This window comes from Sardina pilchardus, chromosome 3 (genome assembly GCF_963854185.1).
Source record: "Sardina pilchardus chromosome 3, fSarPil1.1, whole genome shotgun sequence".
NCBI lineage: Eukaryota > Metazoa > Chordata > Actinopteri > Clupeiformes > Clupeidae > Sardina > Sardina pilchardus.
The window spans coordinates 16,916,813-16,942,310 of NC_084996.1; the positions used below are offsets into that span (position 1 = coordinate 16,916,813).

The 25,498-nt window shown below is 40.8% G+C and overlaps 1 protein-coding gene across 3 annotated transcripts in view; it reads right to left on the bottom strand.

The window, feature by feature from the left end:
• Window positions 1–13,504: 13,504 nt before the first annotated feature.
• LOC134076890 (uncharacterized) overlaps window positions 13,505–25,498 on the bottom strand; it is a 32,618-nt gene continuing 20,624 nt past the window's right edge. For all 3 annotated transcript variants that reach the window (XM_062532176.1, XM_062532175.1, XM_062532174.1), the window contains 13 exons: window positions 24,342–24,404; window positions 22,379–22,438; window positions 22,150–22,287; window positions 19,562–19,652; window positions 19,445–19,465; window positions 18,643–18,696; window positions 17,900–17,959; window positions 17,521–17,562; window positions 17,168–17,209; window positions 16,864–16,932; window positions 16,628–16,696; window positions 16,219–16,344; window positions 13,505–15,782 (listed from right to left, as the gene is read on the bottom strand). In XM_062532176.1, the coding sequence (XP_062388160.1) occupies window positions 15,718–15,782; window positions 16,219–16,344; window positions 16,628–16,696; window positions 16,864–16,932; window positions 17,168–17,209; window positions 17,521–17,562; window positions 17,900–17,959; window positions 18,643–18,696; window positions 19,445–19,465; window positions 19,562–19,652; window positions 22,150–22,287; window positions 22,379–22,438; window positions 24,342–24,377 (873 nt within the window). In that variant the 5' untranslated portion in view covers window positions 24,378–24,404 and the 3' untranslated portion in view covers window positions 13,505–15,717. The remainder of the gene's footprint in view (window positions 15,783–16,218; window positions 16,345–16,627; window positions 16,697–16,863; window positions 16,933–17,167; window positions 17,210–17,520; window positions 17,563–17,899; window positions 17,960–18,642; window positions 18,697–19,444; window positions 19,466–19,561; window positions 19,653–22,149; window positions 22,288–22,378; window positions 22,439–24,341; window positions 24,405–25,498) is intronic.

The following is a 25,498-nucleotide window of genomic DNA, read 5'->3' on the forward strand; positions in this document are numbered from 1 at the left end:
TAAAGGGCATGCGTGTTTGTGAATGGAGGGGACATGGAATTTTGTCTCACCTTCCCGTGTTAAAGTATAAGTATCTTGGAGGTGTAAGGGAAACTTAAAGGGACACTTCACCGATTAGCATTAAGCTTTGTATCTTTAGAAAACCAGTCATGTTTTTGAATGGTCGGTCGTGCATCATTCCCTCAGTTTGCCTTGAGATGGGAGAAATACGGATTTCAATGTTGGACTTCCTGCTTTCAATGATGTAAAAATCATCATTTTACATCATTGAAAGCAGGAAGTCCTATTCATGGGCTTCATTGAAATCCCTATTTCTCCCATCTCAAGGCAAACTGAGGGAATGCTGCATGACCATTCAAAAACATGACTGGTTTTCTAAAGATACAAAGCTTAATGCTAATCGGTGAAGTGTCCCTTTAAGTGTGTACAGTATATATGGATTTAGTGCTAAGCACTGCTATTTTGATGTGTTTAGGGTGTTCCATTGGAAGATCATAACCTCTGGGTGTGGGCTCGAAACGCAGCACCACAGGTTTGTTGTGGAGACGAGCAGGTAGGTAATTCTGTTGGTGTTTTAGTGTGTAACCATGTCTCTCCTTAGCAGGAAGTTTGTCAGCTGCTGCTTTGCTGCTTAGAGGCTACTTCGCCAGTCTACCGGCTGCCGGCCAGAAACTTTGGGCCGGTCTTTCCTGCTGCTTGCTAACCTACCAGCTGGCATGATACTGTAATTGGTCTCGGCTGCGCCACTCAACACTGGTCTGCTGCTATCTCACTGCTTATACTGTAGCTATTGCTTCCTACTGCTGGGTGTGCTTGTTGCATGTGCGACATTTGTTGTTTGTGAGTCGGTGCTTGTGTTGTAAAAATACAGTATTAATCCACAAAGAGGCAAAAAGTACGCACAGGCAGGCCGACCGTACGGTAGTGTACAAAGCTTTAGTCACGACGCCGGAGACAGGTTACAAACACACAAGCATCCTAGGCGAGCATGAGAGCAACAAGTCTCACCTAAACAAAGTGTCACCATTATTTTTAGGGCTGAACAGGTTATTTAGGGATTACATGAGATTGAAAGAATGTCATGATTAAAAATAAAAAGAAAACTATCACTATCACTCCAGACACCCTAAGAGACTTGACCTCAGAGGTCATGGACAAGGGGATCGCTTCCAAACTCCCAAGTGGCTTTAAAGATCAAAGAAGAGAGAGAAACATAACATGATTACAAAATAACAGCTGTTTCTATACTCAGTTCTGAGCAGACGTTTAACAGCTAAGATATTGTTTAATTACTGAGATTGAAAGAATGTCATGATTAAAAAGAAAGAGAAAACTATCACTATCACTCCAGACACCCTAAGAGACTTGACCTCAGAGGTCATGGACAAGGGGATCGCTTCCAAACTCCCAAGTGGCTTCAAAGATCCAAGAAGAGAGAGAAACATAACATGATTACAAAATAACAGCTGTTTCTATACTCAGTTCTGAGCAGACGTTTAACAGCTAAGATATTGTTTAATTACTGGAAATTTCCCCACACTTACTTAGAATAAGAGTGTGTGCTTAGTGTAACTTCCATCCAATGGTGTTTGCCTGGTTGGTTAGCTGTGTGTCTGTTTTCTTGTCTGTAAGTTGGGGTTATTGGGGTTCTATTTAAATCCTCTAGTTTATTTTATTTTGCTGAACATGTACTGCAATCAGTAGGCCTACTGATGTGGCAAAATTCCATCTAGGGGCAGTAAGGGTTACATGTGGACATCTGCAATGAGGTGTCATGTGATAGTACGTTAATGCAAGGATAATTGTCTCTGGCTGTTTGTACTTAAAGGAATAGTTTGGTATTTTACACTTTAAGCACATTTTCTGTATTGCCTAGCATGAAAACGAGTGTTAGACACCGACATTTCGACGATTGAGCCTGTTTGAAGAATTTGTCCGCTTTAGAATGGAGGTCTGTATGGCTTTAACATTGCTCGCTTTGTGCATGGACTATTCTGTCCTTAAAACACCCCTAAACATTTGTTTTAAAAAATGCGCAGCTCACCGAGTGGTTACTGGTCTTCAACGATCTTCTATATGTGGCAAAGTGGATGGTTTGCTCTACCTTATGTCGACTACGCCATCTGAGGCCCTTCCCCTCAGAATATGAATTCTTTGAGACTGGTTAATGAATTAAGCTACCAGGCAACACAGGTTCGGGGTCACAGGGGGAGGGAGTTCTCTCCAGTGTGGGTTTGCTGAAGTCAGTAGTAGTACTCTCCAGTGTGGGTTCGCTAAAGTCAGTAGTAGTACTCTCCAGTGTGGGTTCGCTAAAGTCAGTAGAGGTGGCTATTACGGGAATGAGACACTCGTGAATAAAACAGCACTCCAATGCACTCAGTGGGCACTGCAAACAGTGTAAATTAGCCCTTTTCACGTGATGTCAGACGAAGCGTTGCTGGGTATCCTCCGGCATGTCCAGCCGCCAAATACTACAGAAGAAGAAGAAGAAGTATTCATGGGTTTCATCAGGTCCCTTTCCACAGGTGTATTAATCAAGCACCATGCAGTCTGCATTGATAATCAAGGTGCTTGATTGTATACACCTGTGGAAAGGGACCTGAAAAAAACGTTTTTTGTTTTCACTCGTTTTATGCTTGCATGTTTCTCTGCAGAGCTTCCCCGACAGCTTTAGCGTGTATATTTATATATAGGCTATATATAAATATATAAATTGCAAGCATGGTTCTTCTTGTTCCTTACGCGTCTCAGACTTCCAGATGTAAACAGGGAGCGATCGTCTCCTGCAGAAACTGCAAGATTGCAATAGCGGATAGGGACACTGGGGGCGGGAGGAAATATTACTGTTTTCGATGAAACTGGTCAGTCAAGCAGAACAACGATTTCTGAGCGATTTTATGACTATGAAAAAGTTGCATAGGGTCTCTTTAAGTTTTAGGTGTAATGAGAGTTGGCTGATATCTAGGCTTGTCTGCAGTCCTCAGAGCCCCACCAGCTGATGACCTTCCTTGACCATGTGGAGGAGCCTTGGCCTGGTGTTTACTGCTCTTCTGATTTATTTATGCAGTAATCAAGTTGGCCCAGATACATGTCCAGCACATACCGAGGCCCAAGGGCGTTTGTAGCAAAGTGGCAGACACAGGAGCACAGACAGCAAGTGCAGTAGACCCAACATTAAAGCTTTTGAATCATGAATATATCCGGTAAGTCTGAAAAAAACACCACATATGATCTGAAAAACCACCACAAAACACCACTCTATGACCGCAATCTCTCCACCATAGGCACTCAGCTCCTGGAAGGGACATGGAAGTGGAACAGGGAGGATAATTAGCACACAGATAGCCTGGCATAGCCTTCCGTAAGCTTCCGCTCAATTTTCATTTCCCTTCACCATTACGTCTGGGTCTGATCCCATTGAACTCGATTTCTCAGGATGCATTCCATACGGACCAATCAGCGAACTGGAGGGATGGGGGGAGGTGGGTGTTAACGATGACGTCGAGCATATGCACGTTGTAGTCTCTGTAGCTGTCACGACCAAACGTTAGCGATTGGGTAAAATCAGGCCCAATCGTTTCAAACTTAAACAGAGTTCATGCCTCCTGCCAGAAATCGATTCTCAATGGAGTAGGTCCAAACCCTCTCTACAATAGTACGAGGGTTTGGTATGACCAGGCAAGCAGCACACAGACACCCCAAAACTAATAACGGTAGGCTACCAATAGTTGAGACCAGAACACTGGCTCTCAGCAGCTGTCAAAATGGCCTCCTGTCAGTGAAACGCAAACAAACAAAACTAAGACACAAAAACAAAATTGAGGGGACACTGACCTGCTAGCACGCACACATTGTATCAACGTTGACATTGGTTGACAGCGTTGAAGGTTGAATTGCAACATTGAAACAACTGTTACAACTATGGCAGCCCCTTAACCCATAGCACGCACACGTTGTATCACGTTGCCATTGGTTGATAGCCTGGCAAGCCAAACTATACATTAAGGGGGGAATTCTCTGAAATGTGAACTGCGCTGACTTAGCTCAGACGCAGACGCCCGCGATATTTTAAGGACATGTGACATGATGTCACGGTGGTAACTCCCACCGCGACTGCAAGAAGTCGGACATGATTTCTAACCAGTTTGCATTTCGTTTGTCCCAGTATGCACTGTGTTTAACCCAGCATGCATCACATCAAGTCAGATCTGCGCAGATTTTTGTGAAGTCAAACGCACCTATTGGTACGCAACAGACACGCGTAAAAAAAAGCTTAAGCTATATTTACGCGCGAAGGGGAGAATCCCCCCCCTAAATGTATAGTCTGGAGTCGGAACATTTACAGAGCTGAAGCCTGGGGGTGGGATGAACACTTGTCTTTTAAACTGCCTCTGCACGTAATAGGCCAGCACTTATGACCAATCATCCATCTTTGTTGTTCGGTTGTTCTGCTATCTTGCTGTCGCGCAGCTCAGAGCGGTAGATAAAACAGAGTGGCGACACTCCCATAGACCTCCATAGGAAAAAATGGCAGCGCTTTTTCCAGGCTATTTCCTCGTTATGGGGGCTTTTGGAACTGTTTACAGCCAATCTCTTGGTCAGTAGTCAATGAGTTAATTGATTACACTTTCCAGCATCAGACGTACATCCCACCCTCCTGTGATTCAGCCATTCAGCACAGGTTTTTTTGGAACTTTTGATCGTGGCGGCAACATCAAAGAGTGTCGCAACTCTCTCTATCTATGGCTCTGGCGCAGCTCTGTCGTCACCGTGCTAAGGCGGGCTCAAGGACTTGGTACACAGATAGAGCGTTCTGATTGGACTGACTGTCCCGGTGTCGGACGCAGGATTGGCCTTAACGGTGTGACGCTAGACCAATCCCGCTAGGCAAAAACATTTTTTCTAAGACATTAGCCCGTTGGTTCCATAGGCGGCTGTTGCAGAGGTTGGCTGTCATTAATACACATCTTCATACCTTATGTTGTTAATGTTGTTAATAAATTACCTTCATCGGTACATTTTGGCCACAGTCTGACATAATTTATCCAATGTCCCCTTTCACCTGACATTTTCTGTCATGAGCAGGATTTCTTGTTAGACAGGATGCTTTCATTGAAAAGCACAGGCAAGTGTCACTCGTCACACTCTGCAGGCACGCAGTAATGGCGATATTCAAGATGGCAGCGCCCATAAAGTTTGCGCTGGATTAGTATATAACGGCTGCTATAACGTTGAATCAACATTGTTACGACGTGTGACTGTTAGTTGAGTGGGTATCCGCAGTCCTGAGAAAGGCCTCCTACCAGTGACAAACCAAATAGAAAGAAATACACAGGACAGGACACAACACAATAACCCAGAACATTGAGATGGCGAGCTGGTTAACACCTTAACAAAAAAAAGGAAAAAGGTCGCACTTTGCATGAACGTGTTTTTATTGCACAGACGCGTTTCGGTGTTTTTATTGCACAGACGCGTTTCGGTTTAGCGCCTTCCTCAGTGTGCTCCATGTGACACTTCCAAAGCGGTCTTCCAAGGTTTTCCAGGCAGCAGTATGGTAAGCATCTTCAGTGCCAATTAAGGAATACCCTTCAATGGCCTTCTCTTGAAAGTATCTCTTGAACTGGGAGATTCTTGCGGTCAAGGTTTGAAAACACAGCTTGCAGTCAGTGAACTGTAGGGGGTCGCCAAAGAAAACAGCAGGCTCAGGAATGGGAAGCCTATGCCAAATGCCTTTTGTAACTTATTTAATTTGGTTTCTTGTAATGCTTTTCCCTTTTCAGAGAGAGTTCGTGTGCGGCCGCTTCTTCTTAGTTCTGAGACTTCTTCAACTTGAGATTGAGGCTGACCTTGCTTAGCCCCCCCCCCCCCCCCCCCCAACTTGTTCATGTTCAGCATGCAGCTCTACACCAGTGTTTTTCAACCTTTTTTGAGCCTTGGCACACTTTTTTCATTGAGAAAATCCTGAGGCACACCACCAGCCGAAAATGTTAAATAAATTGAAATTTTATTGAAAATGAAATTAAATAAAAATCTGCAGCCCGCAATAACGATATCAAGTCATTCTTGTCAAAATGTCTTGAATGGGAATCAAATGAACACAAAGAAAATTATTTCTATTCACTCTTTTTTAGACCACTTAGGTGAAATTGGATAATTTCCCACGGCACACCTAACAATGTGTCACGGCACACTAGTGTGCCACGGCACAGTGGTTGAAAAACACTGCTCTACACTATCCTCTACTGAGTCAGAATTTGTGGTATTAACGTTTGTGGTCTCATCATGTGTATCTGTCATGATAAGACTGTAGTGACTTCTGCCTAAGCCTACAATAAGATGCTATTTTAAGCTGAGAACTACTTAAATTGGGGATAAGATTAAATTAAAGATAAACCAGTGCATCAAAGTCAAAATAACTTCACCAACTTTCAAACATCTTGAGTAAATTCAGTCATTAAACTATTCATCGGCAACCTTAAATTCTTTCAGCAAACATGATACAAACATATTATAATAACAGCAAAAAATCATTGGCAGTCTAAAACATTAAGCAGTAAATGTCAATTGTATTTTTTTTCCTTTTATTTTTTCTTCTTTTTTGTTTACTTTGAATGTCTTAAAATTGCTGATAGTCTTTAATCCAGCAGGCTTTGCGTGAAATGTCCACGATAACTGATGTGCAAAGGAAGAGAAAAAAACAGAGCACCTTGACCTTGGAGCAGTTCAAACACCCGCGCGACTTCTAAGGCACGAATGCGAGTTACTTGCTTGCTCGCGCTGCAATTATCCTCTTGTTTCGGCAACGCGAACGAAATAGTACCAAACGAGAGTAGCCACCTTCCAGCGAAACAGAGTTTCCTTAGCGGCCCCGGAACGCAGGTGTAGCCACTGGCCTTGTCCTCGTCTTCACCGAAGCTCTAGTGTTCGACTATGCCGCTCTCAGTCAACAGGCAAAGTCGAGGTTCCCGGTACTGATGTTTATTGCTCACAACTCACTCACAAGACATGGACACTGAAACACCGTAGAACTAAAGAAACAAACACACAAAAGGCTAAATCATATGCTTTCAAACACAAAAATCATGAGACGTGAATAAACTCAAAATGACAAAAAAGACATAGTACATAGTACAAGTACATAGGCCTACCACTTTTCCAGCTTGCTGACTAAGAAAGGATTTGAACGAACTTGACTTCTTATGCAATGTTACACTTACGAGCACAATAACTTAGCTTTGGCTTTACACAGGTAAAGGCCCCATCACATTACAGGAGGCATGTGCTGCGCTCACCGCTAGGTTGCTCTTGGTTGAGGTAACGTTCTAACGATTGTTACCGCTAGGTTCCTCGCAAAAGACCATTGACTTACAGCGTGCCGCGGTCAAAGTTCAACATATTTCAACTTTGACCGTGGTACGCGCAAGAGCGGCAAAAATGCCGCTATACTGAGCACAGCGGTAGACCAGTTCTTGTGCGCTCAAACCATTGAAAGTAATGGTTAGCGCATGCCGCGTGCATTTTGATGGGGCCTTAATGCTACACCTTGCATGCAACCACTCACACACTAGGCTCGTTCACGATGAGCTGCGGCTGACTTAAGGCCCGATTACATTATAGATGGCATGCACTGCGCCCACCGCTAGGTTGCGCAGTGCATGCGATTTTTGTTGCTGTTACCGCTCCTATTTCTATGGTTACTGCTGGGCTCCGCGCAAAAGACCATTCACTTACAGCGCGCCGCGGTCAAAGTTCAACATATTTCAACTTTGACCGCGGTACGCGCAACAGCGGCAAAGCGGCAAAATGCCGCCGGCGCTGCGCTTTGCTGAGCACAGCGGCAGACCCGTTTTTGCGCTCTCAACCCATTGAAATGAATGGGTTTCATAGCGCATGCCGCCTGTAATGTGATCGGGCCTTTAGGCTGGCTTCATAACGAGAGCTTGAAAGTCTTAGCGGGTGGGGCCGAATATCACACGCAGCTGGTCCCGGACAGTCCAGCTGAGCTGCCATGTGACTGAATTCACTCGCGGGAGATATCGCGGGATTTTGTATTAAATACAGTACAACTTTTATTCTTACTCATTAAAATGAGCATGGTGACTGACTAAATAAATTGATATGATGTGTTTAAATAAACCACTGTTGTCATACAGTTAACAGGCCTGCATTGTAGCGCATGTTCTATGTCTATGATCAAGGTGCTTGATTGTATACACTTACTGATTTAGGCGGAATGGCAGGAAAATGTGTGTGATTAAAAGTTTGAAGATCTCCAGGGTTGGCTGTACTTGTCCAAAGTGTTCACAAAAGGACTTGAATGAAAGCTCAGATTGTCCCCTTCAAAATTATACCAAACATAATAAAATAGAATATGTAAATATGTCTTTAACAAAGGCCAATAGCAAGATATGCATCTGCGTCAAAATGTGTTTTTTCAATGGGGGAGGGTAACTTTAACAGCTGATAACCCTAATTTAGCTGTGACTCCAGAAGGGTTATCATACAAAAATGTTAACTACAGACATGTATGTTTTCAAAAAGTATAAGCAACCTTTGCCACCTTGAGTGGTACCGACATCTCATCTGGCCCATGGACTAGAGGGGGAATGGGGCTGGGACAAACCAAAGCCATCGATATCTCAAAGTTGTGTCAGCCGTTGACTTTGTTGCTATAGCGGTCACGTGGTTAGTGGTAGTCTCACGGTAAATACTCAATGAAAATTGCCACATACATATATTACTCACTGAAAATGCATTATTATACACACGACCATAAGTCACGTAGAAAAGTCTTATGATAACACCTGAGATATTCATTCACTCCCCCGATGAGAGGAACTACTGAACGACCCATGACATACCGGATGTGCCGCCATTTTTTGTACACGGGAGTGAATGGTTGTGACGCAACTTTGAGATATCGATGGCTTTGGGACAAACTAGGTTAAGAATATTAAGGGCGTATTCACACCAGGAAGGTCTGTTAGTTCACTTGCTTTGGTCCGGACCAATTTTTTCTTTTCTTTTTTTTTTTGTGCAGTTCGCTTTCACACTGTGATTAATTGCAACCGGACCAGAATTTATAAACAAATACACATTTGCTAAGGTCCTTCAACCATTGGCCGGTAAACGTGTAGGCGGGGTAAAGAATAAGGAAGCCGATAGGCGAGTTCAAGATGGCTGCGCAGCACAAAAACTGTGCAGCACAATATGCACGTGGTTAAAAATCTGTCCACGTCACGATGGTCTAGATGGGTGTGTTTTCGACTCGGCAGTCGGCATCACATGGCCTCAACTTATCGCGGGAGCAAGGCAGGGCAAGGCGGCTGCTGAGCAGCGGTGCAGCAGCCCTCAAGGTACTGCGGAGCGCTGCGGAGCCTATAGTGCCTTCATGCACATCGGACCTTCGGAAATTTCTGACCTCCGATACTGGAAAAATGACATGAACGCTAGGTCGGGTTGGATTTTTTGCTCGGAGACTTGTGCGGAAGTTTTGTGCCCCGAGGTGTCCGACTTGACGTCACTATCATATTCTCCAACCACGACGGCCTCCCTTGCAACAACCCAAGAGGTGAATTTCACTGTCATTATGAATAGGCAAGGTAATGTGTCACTTAATTAACAACACAGAAAGAAACACTCGCCCAAGACATTTTCCTTCTTGCTCAACCATAGTAAGCAGTTCAAATAACGTATTTATGCTTTTCCTGTATTTATTTTCCGAACTGATCTCATGAAAACACTTTTTTCGGAGGTCGGGACTTTTTAAAGGCGGGTCCTCCGAGGTTCCGAGCTGCATGAAGGCACTACTAGACCCTGCCTTCATGACGTCAGGACTTTGCCCTAATTGGCTTTTACATCCCTGACGTATGTGCAGGTGTTTAGATGCCTCTTCATATCCACAAGGGTCCGTGCGGTCCATGCCTCATGTTTCATCACATGGTCAAGTCTACACTACGGGAAGTAGAGAGTGTACAACTTCATAGCAGCGTTTGTATCCCCTCCCCTGCTGTCACCGGCAGCTCTCGCTGCTGCAAGAGGTCATTTGGAGAGACCTCTTGCAGCAGCGAGAACTAAACGCAATTTCCTGAATTATGGTACACTTGTCTTTAACATGTTGCTATAGCCCTATAGCCCTATATGCCCTAAGCTGTTTTAGGGGCATTTTCACTACCTCTAGTTAGTTTTTTTCAGCAGTCTAGGCTACCCAGATTTGCCAGAATATCATGCATACTTGCATTGATTCATTTTAGATTTTTAAATAATACAAATTCAAAAAGCATAGGCTACTATACAAATTCTTACATTTTGACGTGTATCTCACCACAGCAAGCTGACAGCTCGACATGACTTTCATGGTTGTGTAGGCCTGACTGCCCTGAAAATGGCAATATACGATGATGGAGGGATACTTTGGGTCTGAGCAATTTACAGAAATATGTGGTGTGTAGGCCTACCTTCCAGAAATTGACAACTGGAGAATAAGCCATAAAATCGTAACCGTCCATGGTAGACTTAAAACCAGCTACAGTACGGCGTGACTAAGCGATATTGTACCTGCTCACATAGATGGCAAAAGTTAATGGGGCATCAACCCTGTTTCGAGAAAAAAAAACAATTTATTCACGTTTTAACGAGAGAGTAAAAAAGTATGAAAAAGAACAGTTTTCTCATCTTGAGGGTTGAATTTACTCAATGGAAATGGAAATGGTAGGAAGTATCATCTTCTTTTCTCAGATTAATATGGAACCATGTTAGACTATCGTTAGGCTGCAAATGTTCGAAATGTGTTTACATTTGCAAAATATCCTGGGATAATAGTCTCGGAATTTAAAAATATGTACACAGTCTTGGTACCTTTGCCTTTTTTTAGTTTTTCGGATTTCATTTTTCTTTTTTTGTTGCTCGAAATTATGTGTTGTATACGTATGAGTCACGCCGTAGCTGGTTAGCCTAAGGCATGGCTACATAAAAAAAACCATATATATATATATATATATATATATATATATACAGGGGTTAAATTGGGATTGGTTATGTGGGGGGGCTCTGCCCCGTACCCGCCTCCGGCCTGCCCAAATATACATTTGTAAAATACCCTCTAATTTGATAACCATACCATATTGCCCCCCATACCGTATTGTTATTGTTTATTATTGTGTATATTGTTTTGAAGAAAATTCTATGGGGGTCTGGGGGTCCTCCCCCAGAATTTTTTTACTATCATACATGTTATTTGCTACATTCTAGTGCATTTTAATGGGTTGTTAGCTGACTTTACAGAGGTAGGTTGAGCCATAATATTTAAAATCTTGTCACAATGTTAAGGTGAAAAATCAGCATGTGGAGAAATGTTCAATATGTTGGTGTAAATATTGATCCCTCCACAAACAGACACACATAATTACTAGTAGCTACAAATGTTTTGTCATTTGTGTACTGATTTCAAGACTATTACACTTAGTCATATCTTTAATGGGGTGTGTAGGTCTCTAATTGATTGCACATTAGTGGTGTGTGCAATTGAGTGCCTGTCGCTTTAAGAAATACGTGAGGGTGATTAGCCTTCATTCTCACGGTTTTACGCGAATGAAACAAAGTTGCATAGTGCATGACAAGGATATTTGGATGCAATTCTTTATGCTTTCTGTGTCATTAGATAAAATACATGTTCAAAACACTAACAAGTTGAAGAAAATCGTTCTGGGATCATATAAGAGATGAGTGTTTTGCAGTGTTCCTTTATGATTTTAGTGAGCACTTTAGTTAGCAAGCTCTTTCCAGGTACAGTTGCGTAGAACGCGGTGGGCAGCACAGATAAACGTGCCGCACCACTCCTCAACTACTCGCTGAGGAGCAAGTATCAAATCAGTCGCGAACGTAGTAGAAGAGAAGTGTTAGTGTTCTAGAATCTCTGATCGCGAATGCCCTACTGAGCTTTGAGGTCGTCTTGCTATCAGGAAAACTAGACGGTTTTTGTCAATTGTTAAAAATAGATTGTTTAATCAGAACTGAAAAGCGTGAAAAAGGTTCGTTGCTTATGAGTTGTGATCATGTGTCATAGTCATGAGCGTATGTGCCGGGGCTCAGCCCCGGAGAGCCCCGGCCCAATTTAATCACTGTATATATATATATATATATATATATGTTGACAGTAACAAGTAATACATAATGTATTACGATTTTGAAGTAACTTGCCCAACACTGCTCAGGACAGATAATATTTATTGAGTATACCGTATTACCGTATTTTTAGTTTTACTAAAGTTTAGTTTTACTGTATTTTCCGGACTATAAGTCGCACTTTTTTTCATAGTTTGGCCCTGCGACTTATAGTCAGGTGCGACTTATATATGAAATTTAACATGTTTTTGAGTAAACATTACTGTCTACAGCTACAGATGGGCGGCCATTCACGCCTTTTCAGCTTTAATATTAATCTTTTTGGCCTCTGTTTCTGTTTCTAGTTACAGCCTGTTTCTAGTTACAGAGTAAAAAAGTATGAAAAAGAACAGTTTTCTCATCTTGAGGGTTGAATTTACTCAATGGAAATGGAAATGGTAGGAAGTATCATCTTCTTTTCTCAGATTAATATGGAACCATGTTAGACTATCGTTAGGCTGCAAATGTTCGAAATGTGTTTACATTTGCAAAATATCCTGGGATAATAGTCTCGGAATTTAAAAATATGTACACAGTCTTGGTACCTTTGCCTTTTTTTAGTTTTTCGGATTTCATTTTTCTTTTTTTGTTGCTCGAAATTATGTGTTGTATACATATGAGTCACGCCGTAGCTGGTTAGCCTAAGGCATGGCTACATAAAAAAAAACACATATATATATATATATATATATATATATGTTGACAGTAACAAGTAATACATAATGTATTACGATTTTGAAGTAACTTGCCCAACACTGCTCAGGACAGATAATATTTATTGAGTATACTGTATTACCGTATTTTTAGTTTTACTAAAGTTTAGTTTTACTGTATTTTCCGGACTATAAGTCGCACTTTTTTTCATAGTTTGGCCCTGCGACTTATAGTCAGGTGCGACTTATATATGAAATTTAACATGTTTTTGAGTAAACATTACTGTCTACAGCTACAGATGGGCGGCCATTCACGCCTTTTCAGCTTTAATATTAATCTTTTTGGCCTCTGTTTCTAGTTACAGCCTCCGTCTGTTCTTGGTCTTGGATTTTGTGAATACATTTGTGAATAAATGCGACTTATAGTCAGGTGCAACTTATATATGCCTTTTTCCTCTTCATGAGGCATTTTTGGACTGGTGCGACATACTCCAGTGCGACTTATACTCCAGAAAATATGGTACGTGATTATTGGGTCAAATTAAATTATTTAGGGCTCTGCAAAAGTAAGGGGCAAGCATTTATGCCTCTTTTGTAGGGTGACCTGTGGTAAAAATGCAGCATACACAAATCCACAATCACTATCAGTAATCCACAAAAAAGGCAAAAAGTACGCACAGGCAGGCTGATCGTACGATAGTGTACAAAGCTTTATTCATGACGCCAGAGACACGTTACAAACACAAGCATTCTACGCGAGTATGAGAGCATCAAGTCTCTGTCTTAGACAATCTTACTGTTATTTATAGGGCTAAACAGGCTATTCTTGAAGGATTACATGAGATAAAGAAAATAGAGCTGTCATGATAAAGACAAACTATTTTCTCTCCAGACTATCAAGGGAGGTTGACCTCAGAGGTCATGGCCCATGGGACTTTGGGAAACACTGATCAGCACTGTTTGATCATGTTGTACGTTCTTATCGATCAAACAAACAACAATTAGTCAAGAAAATAATTCACAGATGAATGAACTATATGACAATAACTAGAAAAGCACTCCGCCAAGCGAAAAACATAACCATCTCCTGGACCCAGACGGTGATACGGATCACTCCCAAAATGTAATCGTTTCTTCCTTGGGTCATTTCAGACCTTTCCTGAAAATTTCATCGAAATCCATCCATAACTTTTTAGTTATCTTGCGAACAGACAAACAAACAAACAAACAAACAAACAGACAAACCCTGATGAAAACATCCTTCGTGGAGATAATAATTGTTAGTTGCAGGCCTAATCATCAGAGGCTGTTGTGGCAAAAGTGGCATTTTTTTACTGTATATACAGCATACTGTAGACTCAACATGATAAAAGACAAACAGTACATATCAAATACAACAATAAATAGTGCATTATTTATAAATGTTTATTTTGTATAAAGAGGAATTCGATATGAGCAACTTGACATGAAATAGCTAATGATTATTTGTATGAGGATGAGGCAAGGAAGTATTATTAGGTAAAGCTATAGCTTGTTGGAATAGTTTTACCATACTGTTGGCACCTAGAGTAACAGCTAAACTCACAACTCTTCTCATTTGGGTATTGAAAATTAAACCAAGAAAAATATATTGCGGATAATATTCCAGCCATTTTCATGATTGAGTGCCAGCTGTCAATCTGAGTGGGTCAGGAACGGTCTGACACGAATGTAGCAGTGAGCATCATAAATCACACCTGAACATGCAGTAGAAGGTTGTGCATACATTCAATATAGAACATGGACAGGAGTCAGGTTTGTCTTTGGCCCTGTGCCAGTTCCAGTGCCCTCCAGAAGTATTGGAACACATGCTAAAGATGACTTTCTTTGTAAATGAACAATGTGTCGTAAATAAATAGATATTTTCCTTAAAATATAGGGGTCATAAGTATATCAACCCCTGTGTGATTTTATATTTGTCTTTAAAGTCAACTTTAGCATGTGTTCCAATTCTTATGGACAGCACTGCATTTACTCATCTTAATACTGATGTATTAGGACAGAGATCTTATACACAGACACAACAGAGTCAGCAATGGTAGACAAAAATAATATACAACCTCCATGAGAACATTGCCCATAATAGTAACTTCTAGCCACAGACAGAATACACGCTAACATTAACACAAAAAGGGGGACACAAATACATTCTAACGCAATGTAACATTTCGTCATGACACGTTAAAAGAATATATTTTTTTCTGTACCAGACAGATATACTGTTTGTCATGTTACAGTGCAACAGATATACTATATGTTATGTTTCAGATTGTCACACTACTTCTATCAATAGTCCTTGAGATGCTTCTACAATTTGACTGGAGTCCACCTGTGCCTACGGTATATGAATTCATTGGACATTATTAGTAGAGGCACACTGTCTATATAAGATCTCACAGTATATGTCAAAGGGAAAACCAAGCCACGAGGTCAAGAGGATTGTCCGTATATCTGTCATTCTGTAATGGTTCAGTTCATCCACTGCTTTTGACATCTTGAATGAATCAGAATCGTGGCTGGATTCTGAGATAATACGTTTCCTTTGTCCTCATATCACAGTGTCAATAGTCATTCAGTGGTTTTCATTCATCGTTCCACTGTCTTCATGTGCCATAACATTATGAAAAGCTTTGCATGCAGATGTGTCGGTAATGTTGTAAGTAGTCATGGTTCTCTTGTTGAGTCCTATTACCCAAAGCCATATAGCTCTGAATGCTTCCAGATGCAGATGAGATTGGCAGTTAATGATGGGGACAGTGTAGGGGCCATACCAGGTCCTTCCTCTGCAATCCATGGCATGGCAACACTGCAGCTGATGTCTCCAAATCCAGCCATGCAACACTGGAGGCGGCATCCAGTTCTAGATCACAGACCCACTCTCTGATGGTACGTCATTCAACCTGTATGTGTTGTTTCCTTCACATGCTACAAGTAGAAAGACAGACAAGTAACTGTCACCTATACCGTCTTTACACAATATCCCATCACAGACATACTGAAGTCTCAAAATATCAAATGCTTTCTATTTACACACAATATAAGCGGAACAACAATGCTTGAGATCAGATTTAAGATGGGTTTCTATTCAGCTCATTTTCATATTTAAGCACATTCGTGCTAAAGAATAAAGTGTGTGTCCATCCGTCAGCTGTGTCATGGAAGTTAAAAATGGACATTCTCCTAATCAAGGGAAGAGTTCTGAACAGTTGTGAGATCAAACTGCAAGGATGTTAGGGGAACAATTACATAAACACAAGTAGAAATGCAACAAATGTGAATATATGCAAAATAAACATAATGTTTAAGTAGTTCTAAATATACAAATGCACATGTTCAGTAGCTTATACTAAAGAGTACTTACTACAGTGTCTATAGGGCTGTGTGTTTGGCTGGTGTCTGTGTCTCTGCTTAAGCCAGAACCCCAAAAAAACTATGTTTAAAATCACAGATACCATCAGAAGAAATCCCACGACACTTAGGCGCTCTCCTATAAGACACAAAACACAGAGGTTACTTGTTTATAAGTGCTGTATGGCCATGTCTGGCCTATTAGTCTGACCATCAAAATTCTAGGCACAGAAAGACAAAAAGGTTATAAAGATGTGTGGAGAAGTTCAGAACTTAGAGTACACATCCTATTTTTCCAGAAACAACATGGTCCTTAATGCAGGAAAATATGGCAGTTGCTGATCAATATAATATGAGATTGACATGTCAGTGTCAACCCATGATTGTGGACAGTTGTTGCACCGTAGATGAGAGGTACTTACTGCTTAATGCTTCTGAGGTGGAAGAAGAATGGACATAACTGGTGGTGGCTGTTTCCTTTTCTGTTGTGACTGAAACAAAGATTAATAAAGACATATCAACCCTCTTTGATCATGAAGAGGAACTACCTTCAGTAGGCTATGTGCTACAAAGTGTGCTACGTGCTACAAAGCAGCCATAACAACACTGTAATATATTAGGAGGAATGATTATTTTCCCAAGCAAGAATTAGACTTACCAGTACTCGATGGGATGCTGCTGGTGGTGGTGGTGTTGGATGCTATGCTGGGGGTAGATACTGGTGTACCTTGAGAATATTGGTAATTAATTAATGATCGTGGCTTTTAAATTTTGAGTTGAGTGATCTGAAGATAAATAATGTTGATAACAGATATTCTTTAATCTTTAATCTCAATTTTGTTGAAGATCGTGCATTAAAGTGTGCCAAGGAAGGGTATGTGCAGGGAAGCAGAGCTAACATGAACACTGAAATACATTAGCTGGCAAGAGATCATTCTTTTAGTCAAGTATCAAGTACTTACTTTGAGATGCTGTGGAGGTGGTGGTTGTTGCTGTTGTTGTACCTGAGATTATTGGTTATTAATTAATGATCATGGCATATAGATTGTGAGCTGAGTGATTTGGAGATATTTAATGTTTATAACAGATATTCCTCATTCTTCAATCTCAACTATGTTTAGTGAAATGGAATTCTTCCATTCTGAGGCTATGGAGCAAACACACACACATACACATCAGCTTGCCAATGCTCAAGTAGTTGTGTAAGAAAGTGTACCAAGGAAGGCTATGTGCAGGGAAGCAGAGCTAACATGAACACTGTAATACATTAGCTGGCAAGAAATCATTATTTTAGTCAATCATGTACTGTACTTACTATGAGATGCTGTGGAGGTGGTGATTGTTGCTGTTGTTGTACCTGAGATTATTGGTTATAATTAATGATCATGGCATATATATTGTGAGCTGAGTGATCTGGAGATATGTAATGTTTCTAACAGATATTCTTTATTCTTTAATCTCAACTACAGTATGTTTAGAGAAATGGAATGCATATCCAGTTTGCTAATTGTGCGGGCGTGCGCGTGTGCACATACAAACAAACAACGTAATTTTACTTCACACAAATAAGCTCACAAATGCAAGTAATCATGTAAGACAATGTGCCAAGGGAGGGGTATGAGGGAGGGATATAACATCAACAAAGTAAAAAAAGATCTCTTGCTGACTAATGTATTAGTCAATCAAGCACTTACTTGTGCATGCGGTGGAGGTGGTGAATGTATTCCTGGTTGGGGACGTTGCGGATGTTGTACCTGAGATTATTGATCATGGCATTGTGAGTTGAGAGAACTGAAGGCATGTCATTTGTAAAACAGATCTACTCTCTCAGAGGGGAAAACAGACCCTCAAAAGCTGTGGCCGTCTGTGCACTGTTTCAATGTGAAGATGTGAAATCATGAGCATGAAAAGGTCCAACAATAATGCGAGCAACAATATGTGTCTACTGATATCCAAACAGTGATTCTGAGGACATGTGTCAGTTCTAGTCAAGTGCTAGAATTAGCAAGGCTAGCTGTAAGTAGTGTTACAAGAGGAGATATTGGGTCTTCAGGAGTTTTTTGAAGATGGAGAGGGATGTCCCTGCTTTAGTTGGAATTGGTAGTGCGTTCCACCAACGAGGAACAACAGATGAGAAAAGTTTGGATTGGCCTGAGTGTACAGGTGGCAGAGCTAGATGTCGTTCGTCTGAGGAGCGCAACGGCTGGGGGGGAGGGGGTTAGCATATGCCTGTATGAGGGCATTCAAGTAGGTGGGAGCAGAACCAGAGACTACTTTGTAGGCAAGCGTTGGAGAGTTTAATTTGTTGCGGGCGGCCATAGGTTGCCAGTGTAGCTGGATGGGCAGCGGGTTAATGTGACCTTTGAGTTGGTTGAAGACCAGGCATGCTGCCACATTCTGAAGCTATATTGTCAAACTACTGTATATTTACACTTACCAGGGGAAGAAAAGGTTCTAGAGCAATCTCTCTTCTGTACTGTATCTTCAGTCTCTGTTGATAGACGCAAGAATATCATTATTAGATTACCTCCTAAAGGACTTGTTTTGTCATTGGCAATGAGTTCAAATATTAGGCGAGTGCAGATACGTGCAGACTATACTCTGCTTGTCACACACACACACACACACACACATTTTAGCAAAGCAAGCTTTAGTGGAATCCTGCTGCTGCATGCATGGTCTCGTGTGCAAGCAGATTCCTTCTGCAAATGTGCTCACTCGACGTCAAAGTACTAATACTCTAGGTGCCTCTCATGTAAAGTTTATACGTCCTCCCTCGCTCCTCGGCCCTCGATCCTCACTGATCTACATAAAGAATGGTGGGGCGGCAACAACGGTAGACTATCCCTTCGTCTATCTTTCTTTATGTAGATCAGTGAGGAGCGAGGGAGGACGTATACACTTTATATGAGAGGCACCCTCTGTTTGATTTTGCACTCCTTGCTCTAAAAGCAATGACAGATGTCACTCTCATTGGTTAATGAACACCCAAAACATATCCTGACTAATGACTAATTAATGGATGGATTTTCTCAACAATGGAGAAGTGCTCAAAGATTTAAAAAATGACCCTGTTTACCTGTTACCCTGTTTAAGTTTTTTTTTTAATCATCGGTCATTCCCAACTCTTCTTTCAAGTCATCAAATATTAAGTCCACATGGAAACAAAAAATAAATAAACTTATTTTCCAATTAAATTAAAAGTTAAAGATGAGGCAAGCAAATTAATCAGAAATTACCTTTGAACCATTCATGACAACCTGAAATGAGAAAAGGCTCATTTTAATGATAAACCATTCAAACAACATAGATCAACACACATCTGTAAATCTAAAAATAAATGTGGTCTGTCTTACACTCTATCGCCTCGCGGAAATTAGTGCTATTCACTAACATGTATAACTTCTGAGACTTCTGATACGTCTGATTTGAACTCTGGCAGGAAATCTATAGAGGGTGAAAAGGGAAAGGAGGAAAACAGTTAACAAAACTGTATGAACATAAGGATATATCTGGTATTCATTTTTCTATAGCATCATCTAATTGTAAATGTCAACATATACCCTACATGGTTTGAAGATAGTTGGTTCTCAAACTTGTTACAGTATATGGGTGGGTGGTGAGTGTGGGTGCCAATGTCACCTACAGTATCTGCTGCCTCAACAAAATGGTAACAAAATATGAAGTGCCAGATTAAACTCCACAATAGGCCATGTATATAAATATTAAAAACTAGAAAAGCACTCCGAAAGCGCAGCTACCTCCGCCTGCATTGTTCTTCCTACAGTAGGTTGTCATCCATTTGAATCAAAACTATTCAGATTGCCACCACGTGGCCATACCATGCCATTACACCACTAAGCTAAATACATAAATGCCTCTGGAATCCCGACAGAATTACGGATCAGTCCCAAAATGTAATCATTTCTTCCTTGGGTCATATCTGACCTTCCCCGAAAATCTCATCGAAATCCATCTATCACTTCTTGAGTTATCTTGCTAACAAACAAACAGACAAACAAACAAACAAACAAACGCTGGTCCCCGATGAAAACATATACCTCCTTGGCGGAGATAAATAAGACAGATGGGGAGAAGGAAACAAACTGCACTAATATTTTCCCTCACCAAAATGTTAGATTAAGTAGATTTGTAGCCTTATTTACCTTTACCTCCCTTTCCCTGTTGCTAGCATGTCAAATGTGATAGCAATGTCTGTATTTGTCAGTCATAATCTGTCTGTAGCTTATTCTGTTAAAAAAAGTTGTGAGAAAACGGCATTGTAAATTTAATCGTGATCATACCAAATCGTGAGTTGAGCGTATACAGTTTTCTGTGAATATCTTGAGAACCGTAGCGCCCAGAGGACCAAATTTTTTTTGTATGTTGGTCTTGGGCCACGTAAGTCCATCCCATTGTATATATATTATATACATATTAGAGAAAATGGCGTCATTTTGACATAACATTGTCGTGTGACAGGTTGGGGATGTTGAGTGTAAATCAGCTTTGAGTGTGTGCACTCACATGCGCACATGCAGCCTTTATGGATATTGAAATGCAATGACCAAAGGTGCCCTAGATGTATCTGGTCTCATTGAGAAACTGAACTTTCCCTTTCTCACGAGACTCGCACTGCACCAAAGGCAGAGCAAGACTTCATCAGAAGCCACAGAATCCAGAAAACACAAGGGGGAAAGGGGTCAAAATCCCCCTTTATGCAGAGCAGTTCCATTGAAGTCTAGGATCTGCCCTGCATAAAGGATCTTGAAGGATCCCAGCCTTTGAGAATCTTGAAGGATCCCAGCCTTTGAGAATCTTGAAGGATCCCAGACTTTGAGAAACAGCCAAGATCTCCCTGAAAGTAGAGCTAGGTGGGCGGGCTAGATTTCACTCGTTCATTCACTATTCTTTACAATGTCATGATAAACTTCACTCTTATCAATAACAATTACATTGTGTGGTAACCACTAGCTCATCTTCAATTTGCCCTGTTGCATTTTCTGTATACTTCCTGGAACTAGAATAGAATAGAATAGAATATATACTTTTTTGATCCTGTGAGGGAAATTCGTTTCTCTGCATTTAACCCAATTTAACCGAATTAGTGAACACACACAGCACACACACAGTGAGGTGTATCACACACTAACCCAGAGCAGTGAGCTGCCTGCCCAACCAGCGGCACTCTCGGAGCAGTGAGGGGTTAGGTGCCTTGCTCAAGGGCACCAGCCATGGTGGACTGGTCGGGGATCGAACCGGCAACCCTCCGGTTACAAGCCCGGAGCCCTAACCAGTACACCACGGCTGCCCCAACTGCTGCTTCTCTATCACAGTCCCAATGCATGCTCCGCACCAGGACAGGACATTTGAACTATTCTGCAGGGGTAGGGAGAGGGGCATTGTGCTTCAGGGGTGTTTCGGTATTCCTTTGATTGTATGGTTTCTTTTATGCATTTTGTATGTGTGTGTGTGTGAGAGAGAGTATGTGTGCCTGCATGTGTGTGCATGTACTTTATCTAATATGTTTGTGTGCATGCGTGTGCATAGTGTTCAGTCACTAAATGTACACATATATCAATTTGTTGTATGGTCCCCCATGAACCAAATTACACAAAACATACATTCAGAGGGTGTTATGATGATCCTATACTTCACATTTTGTGCAGTTTTGAACCTGTCAACCAAAGATACATAGCTGTGTAGTAGGCTTATGTGTTAGGTAGGCTAAGCCCCCCTCCTGATGCCTTAAAGGAAAATCCTGGCCATTTTTCACATACCCCCAACCTCCTTGCAATTTATACTGTATCTAAAGTTCTTAAGAGGGTAGTGGCATCTCAACTTCCCCAACCTATTATTATGATTATGAGTATTATTGTTGTTATTATTATTATTATTATTATGATTATTATCATAATTTTAAAGAGATTGTAACATGGCTTACATCCTTTTTAAAGCAGGCTCCAATCAACTCTTTTGTTTTCTCATTTGTTTTCCCACAAGAACTGGTGGCTAAACAGTCCTGTCCCCGGTTCAAACAGTGGCTTTTGACAAGAGCCTGAAGAAGATCTTCACAGTTAATCTGGAAACAAACAAAATCATCTGTAAATCTATTAGCCTCATGTCTATTAGCCTCACAAAGTAGGCTACATTACTAAACAGTTGCATCTCACCTTATCATCATCAATGTTGAATGGAATTTCAAGTTGATAATCACTTGGGATGTCTTTAACCTTTAATTGGACATATGACACAATTCAAAACAATTAAAAGACAGAGTGCATCTGATTAACAGGAAGTGTAGGTATTTGATCTACACCATCTACTGTACTTGTCGCATGAAAAGTTTAGATTTGAAAGGTTGGAGGTTTTTTTATATAATCTGAAAGATGGTTCCAGAGCTGATAAAAGGTGACAGAAGAGTATTTCGCTGCAAAACTTGCTATAGAAGATCGTTGAAGACCAGTAACCACTCGGTAAGAGGTGTTTAAGGACAGAATAGACCATGCCCGTAGCGAGCAATGCTGAAGCCATACAGAGAACATTCTTAAGTAAAGCAGCCACATTGTAGAAACAGGATCAATCTTCGAGATTTCGGTGTCAAACACTCGTTTGCATCCAAGGCAATACAGAAAACGGGCTTACAGTAAAGTGTAAAATACCAAACAATTCCTTTAAGGTCGAGCGCCACTACAAGGTGAAACAGCATATTGCTCGATGTCGGCAGTAGGCCTAGTTCTAAATAGGCTACATGTAGGCTACACAGAATGTTACAAATTAATATTACAGTATCAAATCTGATGCTTAATACGCTGATACGGCTTCATGTTTTTCCCCATTACAATGTCACACTGTGGCATATTTCCTGATATTACCTTTCTACATTGTTGAATAATGAAAATCCAGTTATCACTGGATATTGGAGCTTGCCGACTGTGCATCTTCAGTTTTAACTTGACGTGAAGTCATAATCCCATACCCTACTTTATTCGAATCTGTCCGTTTCTTTCCAACTTGAAGTCATCCATACATTTGCACAGAGGTCTGCACTGTTGCCATAGTTTATATTCTCCTGTCTCTTGATTCGTTTGTAATGGAGATTGACATTGTTATGCCAGTCTCTCTACTGTATTTGTAGCTGCAGGTGTCAGTCTACAGAATCGTTAGCATAGATGAATTTATATTATTAGAAGCAGCTGCCAGTGAAACTGTCTTTGTCAACAGTGAGTTTTTTAATTATGAATCTACACACATCAAGCACGTCTTGACTTGCAAAAGTGAAATTTCGTTAAGTCAATTCTTTGTTAAGCTACAGTATGTGATGGTCAATGTGAAAGTCCAAGTTCCACGTTTTCATATCAGAAAGAAATCACGCCTTGATTTCAAACTTGCGCGTTGTGGGTGTGTCAGAAGCTGGGACGGCAGAATAGGCTACGCGTAAAACAGAAGTGCGCAACTGAAACGCCTTAAAAAAGGGGAAAATTCCCCCCTTAGTATATAAATGTTGATTAAAATTTGCACTTCACTGAAGTTCATCATCTCTAAAGTATCACATCAATGCAAATAAATAATGTTGACATTGAGGGGAGTGTTAATTCATTTTCATTCTGTACCCTAGGTTATAACTGTGGCCTGAAATGCCATGTAACTTCTTACCGAAGCACTTTATTTATTTACTGTATTTACAGTATCAGGTGATATAAGAGATTGTTAAGGCCAATATTTGAACAGTGAAAATAATAATAAAACGTTTTTTGAACTTTAATGTCACTAATGCTGATTATTCAATTATTCATTAGAATGGAAATATTTAAAACACTTTCACAGCAAAAATGATCTATGCAATTAATTTAGATTAATTTATCACAGAGTATGCTTGACTCACTTGTCAGGCTTGTTCACTGCACTGGAGAATCCAGCTAAACAAGTTAAAGAAAATGAAATGACACTTCATAATTTTAGATCCTCTAAAATGAAATTTACCACTGAAATCGAGGCTTGGGATGGAGTGATGTGCAGAAGCGATGACGCACATTTTTTTTCATGTCCCCTTCAGGGCTCTGTATATTTTGGTCGGTTTGTTTTTTTTTTACAGTATCAGGTTTTTTAGAAAACATCTCCAACATAAAAGCTTACCCAGTCATTAATGATGGAATTGTAATGACATTCCATAGCGACACATGGACACTGTAGTATTATCTGTGCAAAACAAATAAAGGATATATGAACATCAAAAGACAATATTATAGAGGGCAATGTCTACATGTGAGAGAAATATGAATAACGGATATATTCACAGGTGTGGTTCGGATGTAACCATAAGGCCGGAGGCTGACTGGGACAGGTAACCACAGCCGTGGGCAGTGGCTAAATTGGATAGGGGCTCTTCAGGGCTCAGCTTCAGCTGGCACATACTTGGCAGGGGCATTCTATAGCCCCCCCCACATAAGAAATGCCAGTTTAATCCCTGGCCTATCCCCTATACCACCAACACCAAAGTGGCATATTGCTTAATTCATGTGAAATCAAATTGTGTTTTTTTTTTTTATTTTGGCCATTTGCTAAACAATTTAAAACTTTCTGCAGCCAAGTTGAATGAGAGAGGCTATGTGCACAATCATCCATATCTTGTTTGTCTTCACATTACATGCTTATCTGAACCTTCACCTAACTCCATTTAATCAATTTCCTCACTCAATCATGTAAAATGTGACGTTATGACATCACTGGTCTCTCCCTTTGAATGAATGGGATGTTTGTATTGGACAATTCAATGCAAAATGAATGGGGATGTCCTGAGATATCGCCACTCATGAAATGAGTGCCCAATTCGATATTAATAGATAGTTAGGCCCAACCTAACTGTTGTATGCTGTAAAAAAGACAATAATATGGTTCCTTATAATAACATAAGACAACAGGTCTGTGTACAATGCCCCAACAAACTCCAACAAATGTGTGCACCATCAGTCTATATTTGTTGGTGTTTGCTGGATGGAGTTGTTCCACTTTGACATCGCCAAAGTCATTGAGTGTGTTTACATGGACATTAATATTCCGATCTTAACTCGGTTAAGACAATATTCAGAATAAGATACTCCCATGTAAACAGCCTTTTCTGATTGCCTTAACCGGAATAAAGGCATATTCGGAATAAGCATAACCGGAATAAAACAGGTGGAGTATTCTGATCATAGTCTGGTTATTTAGGTGCATTCTAGACATGTAAACGCCTGGCAAACTTTTCAAAGTAATTTATAAGCGGGTCCTCAGAAAAGATGTCAGGAATGAAG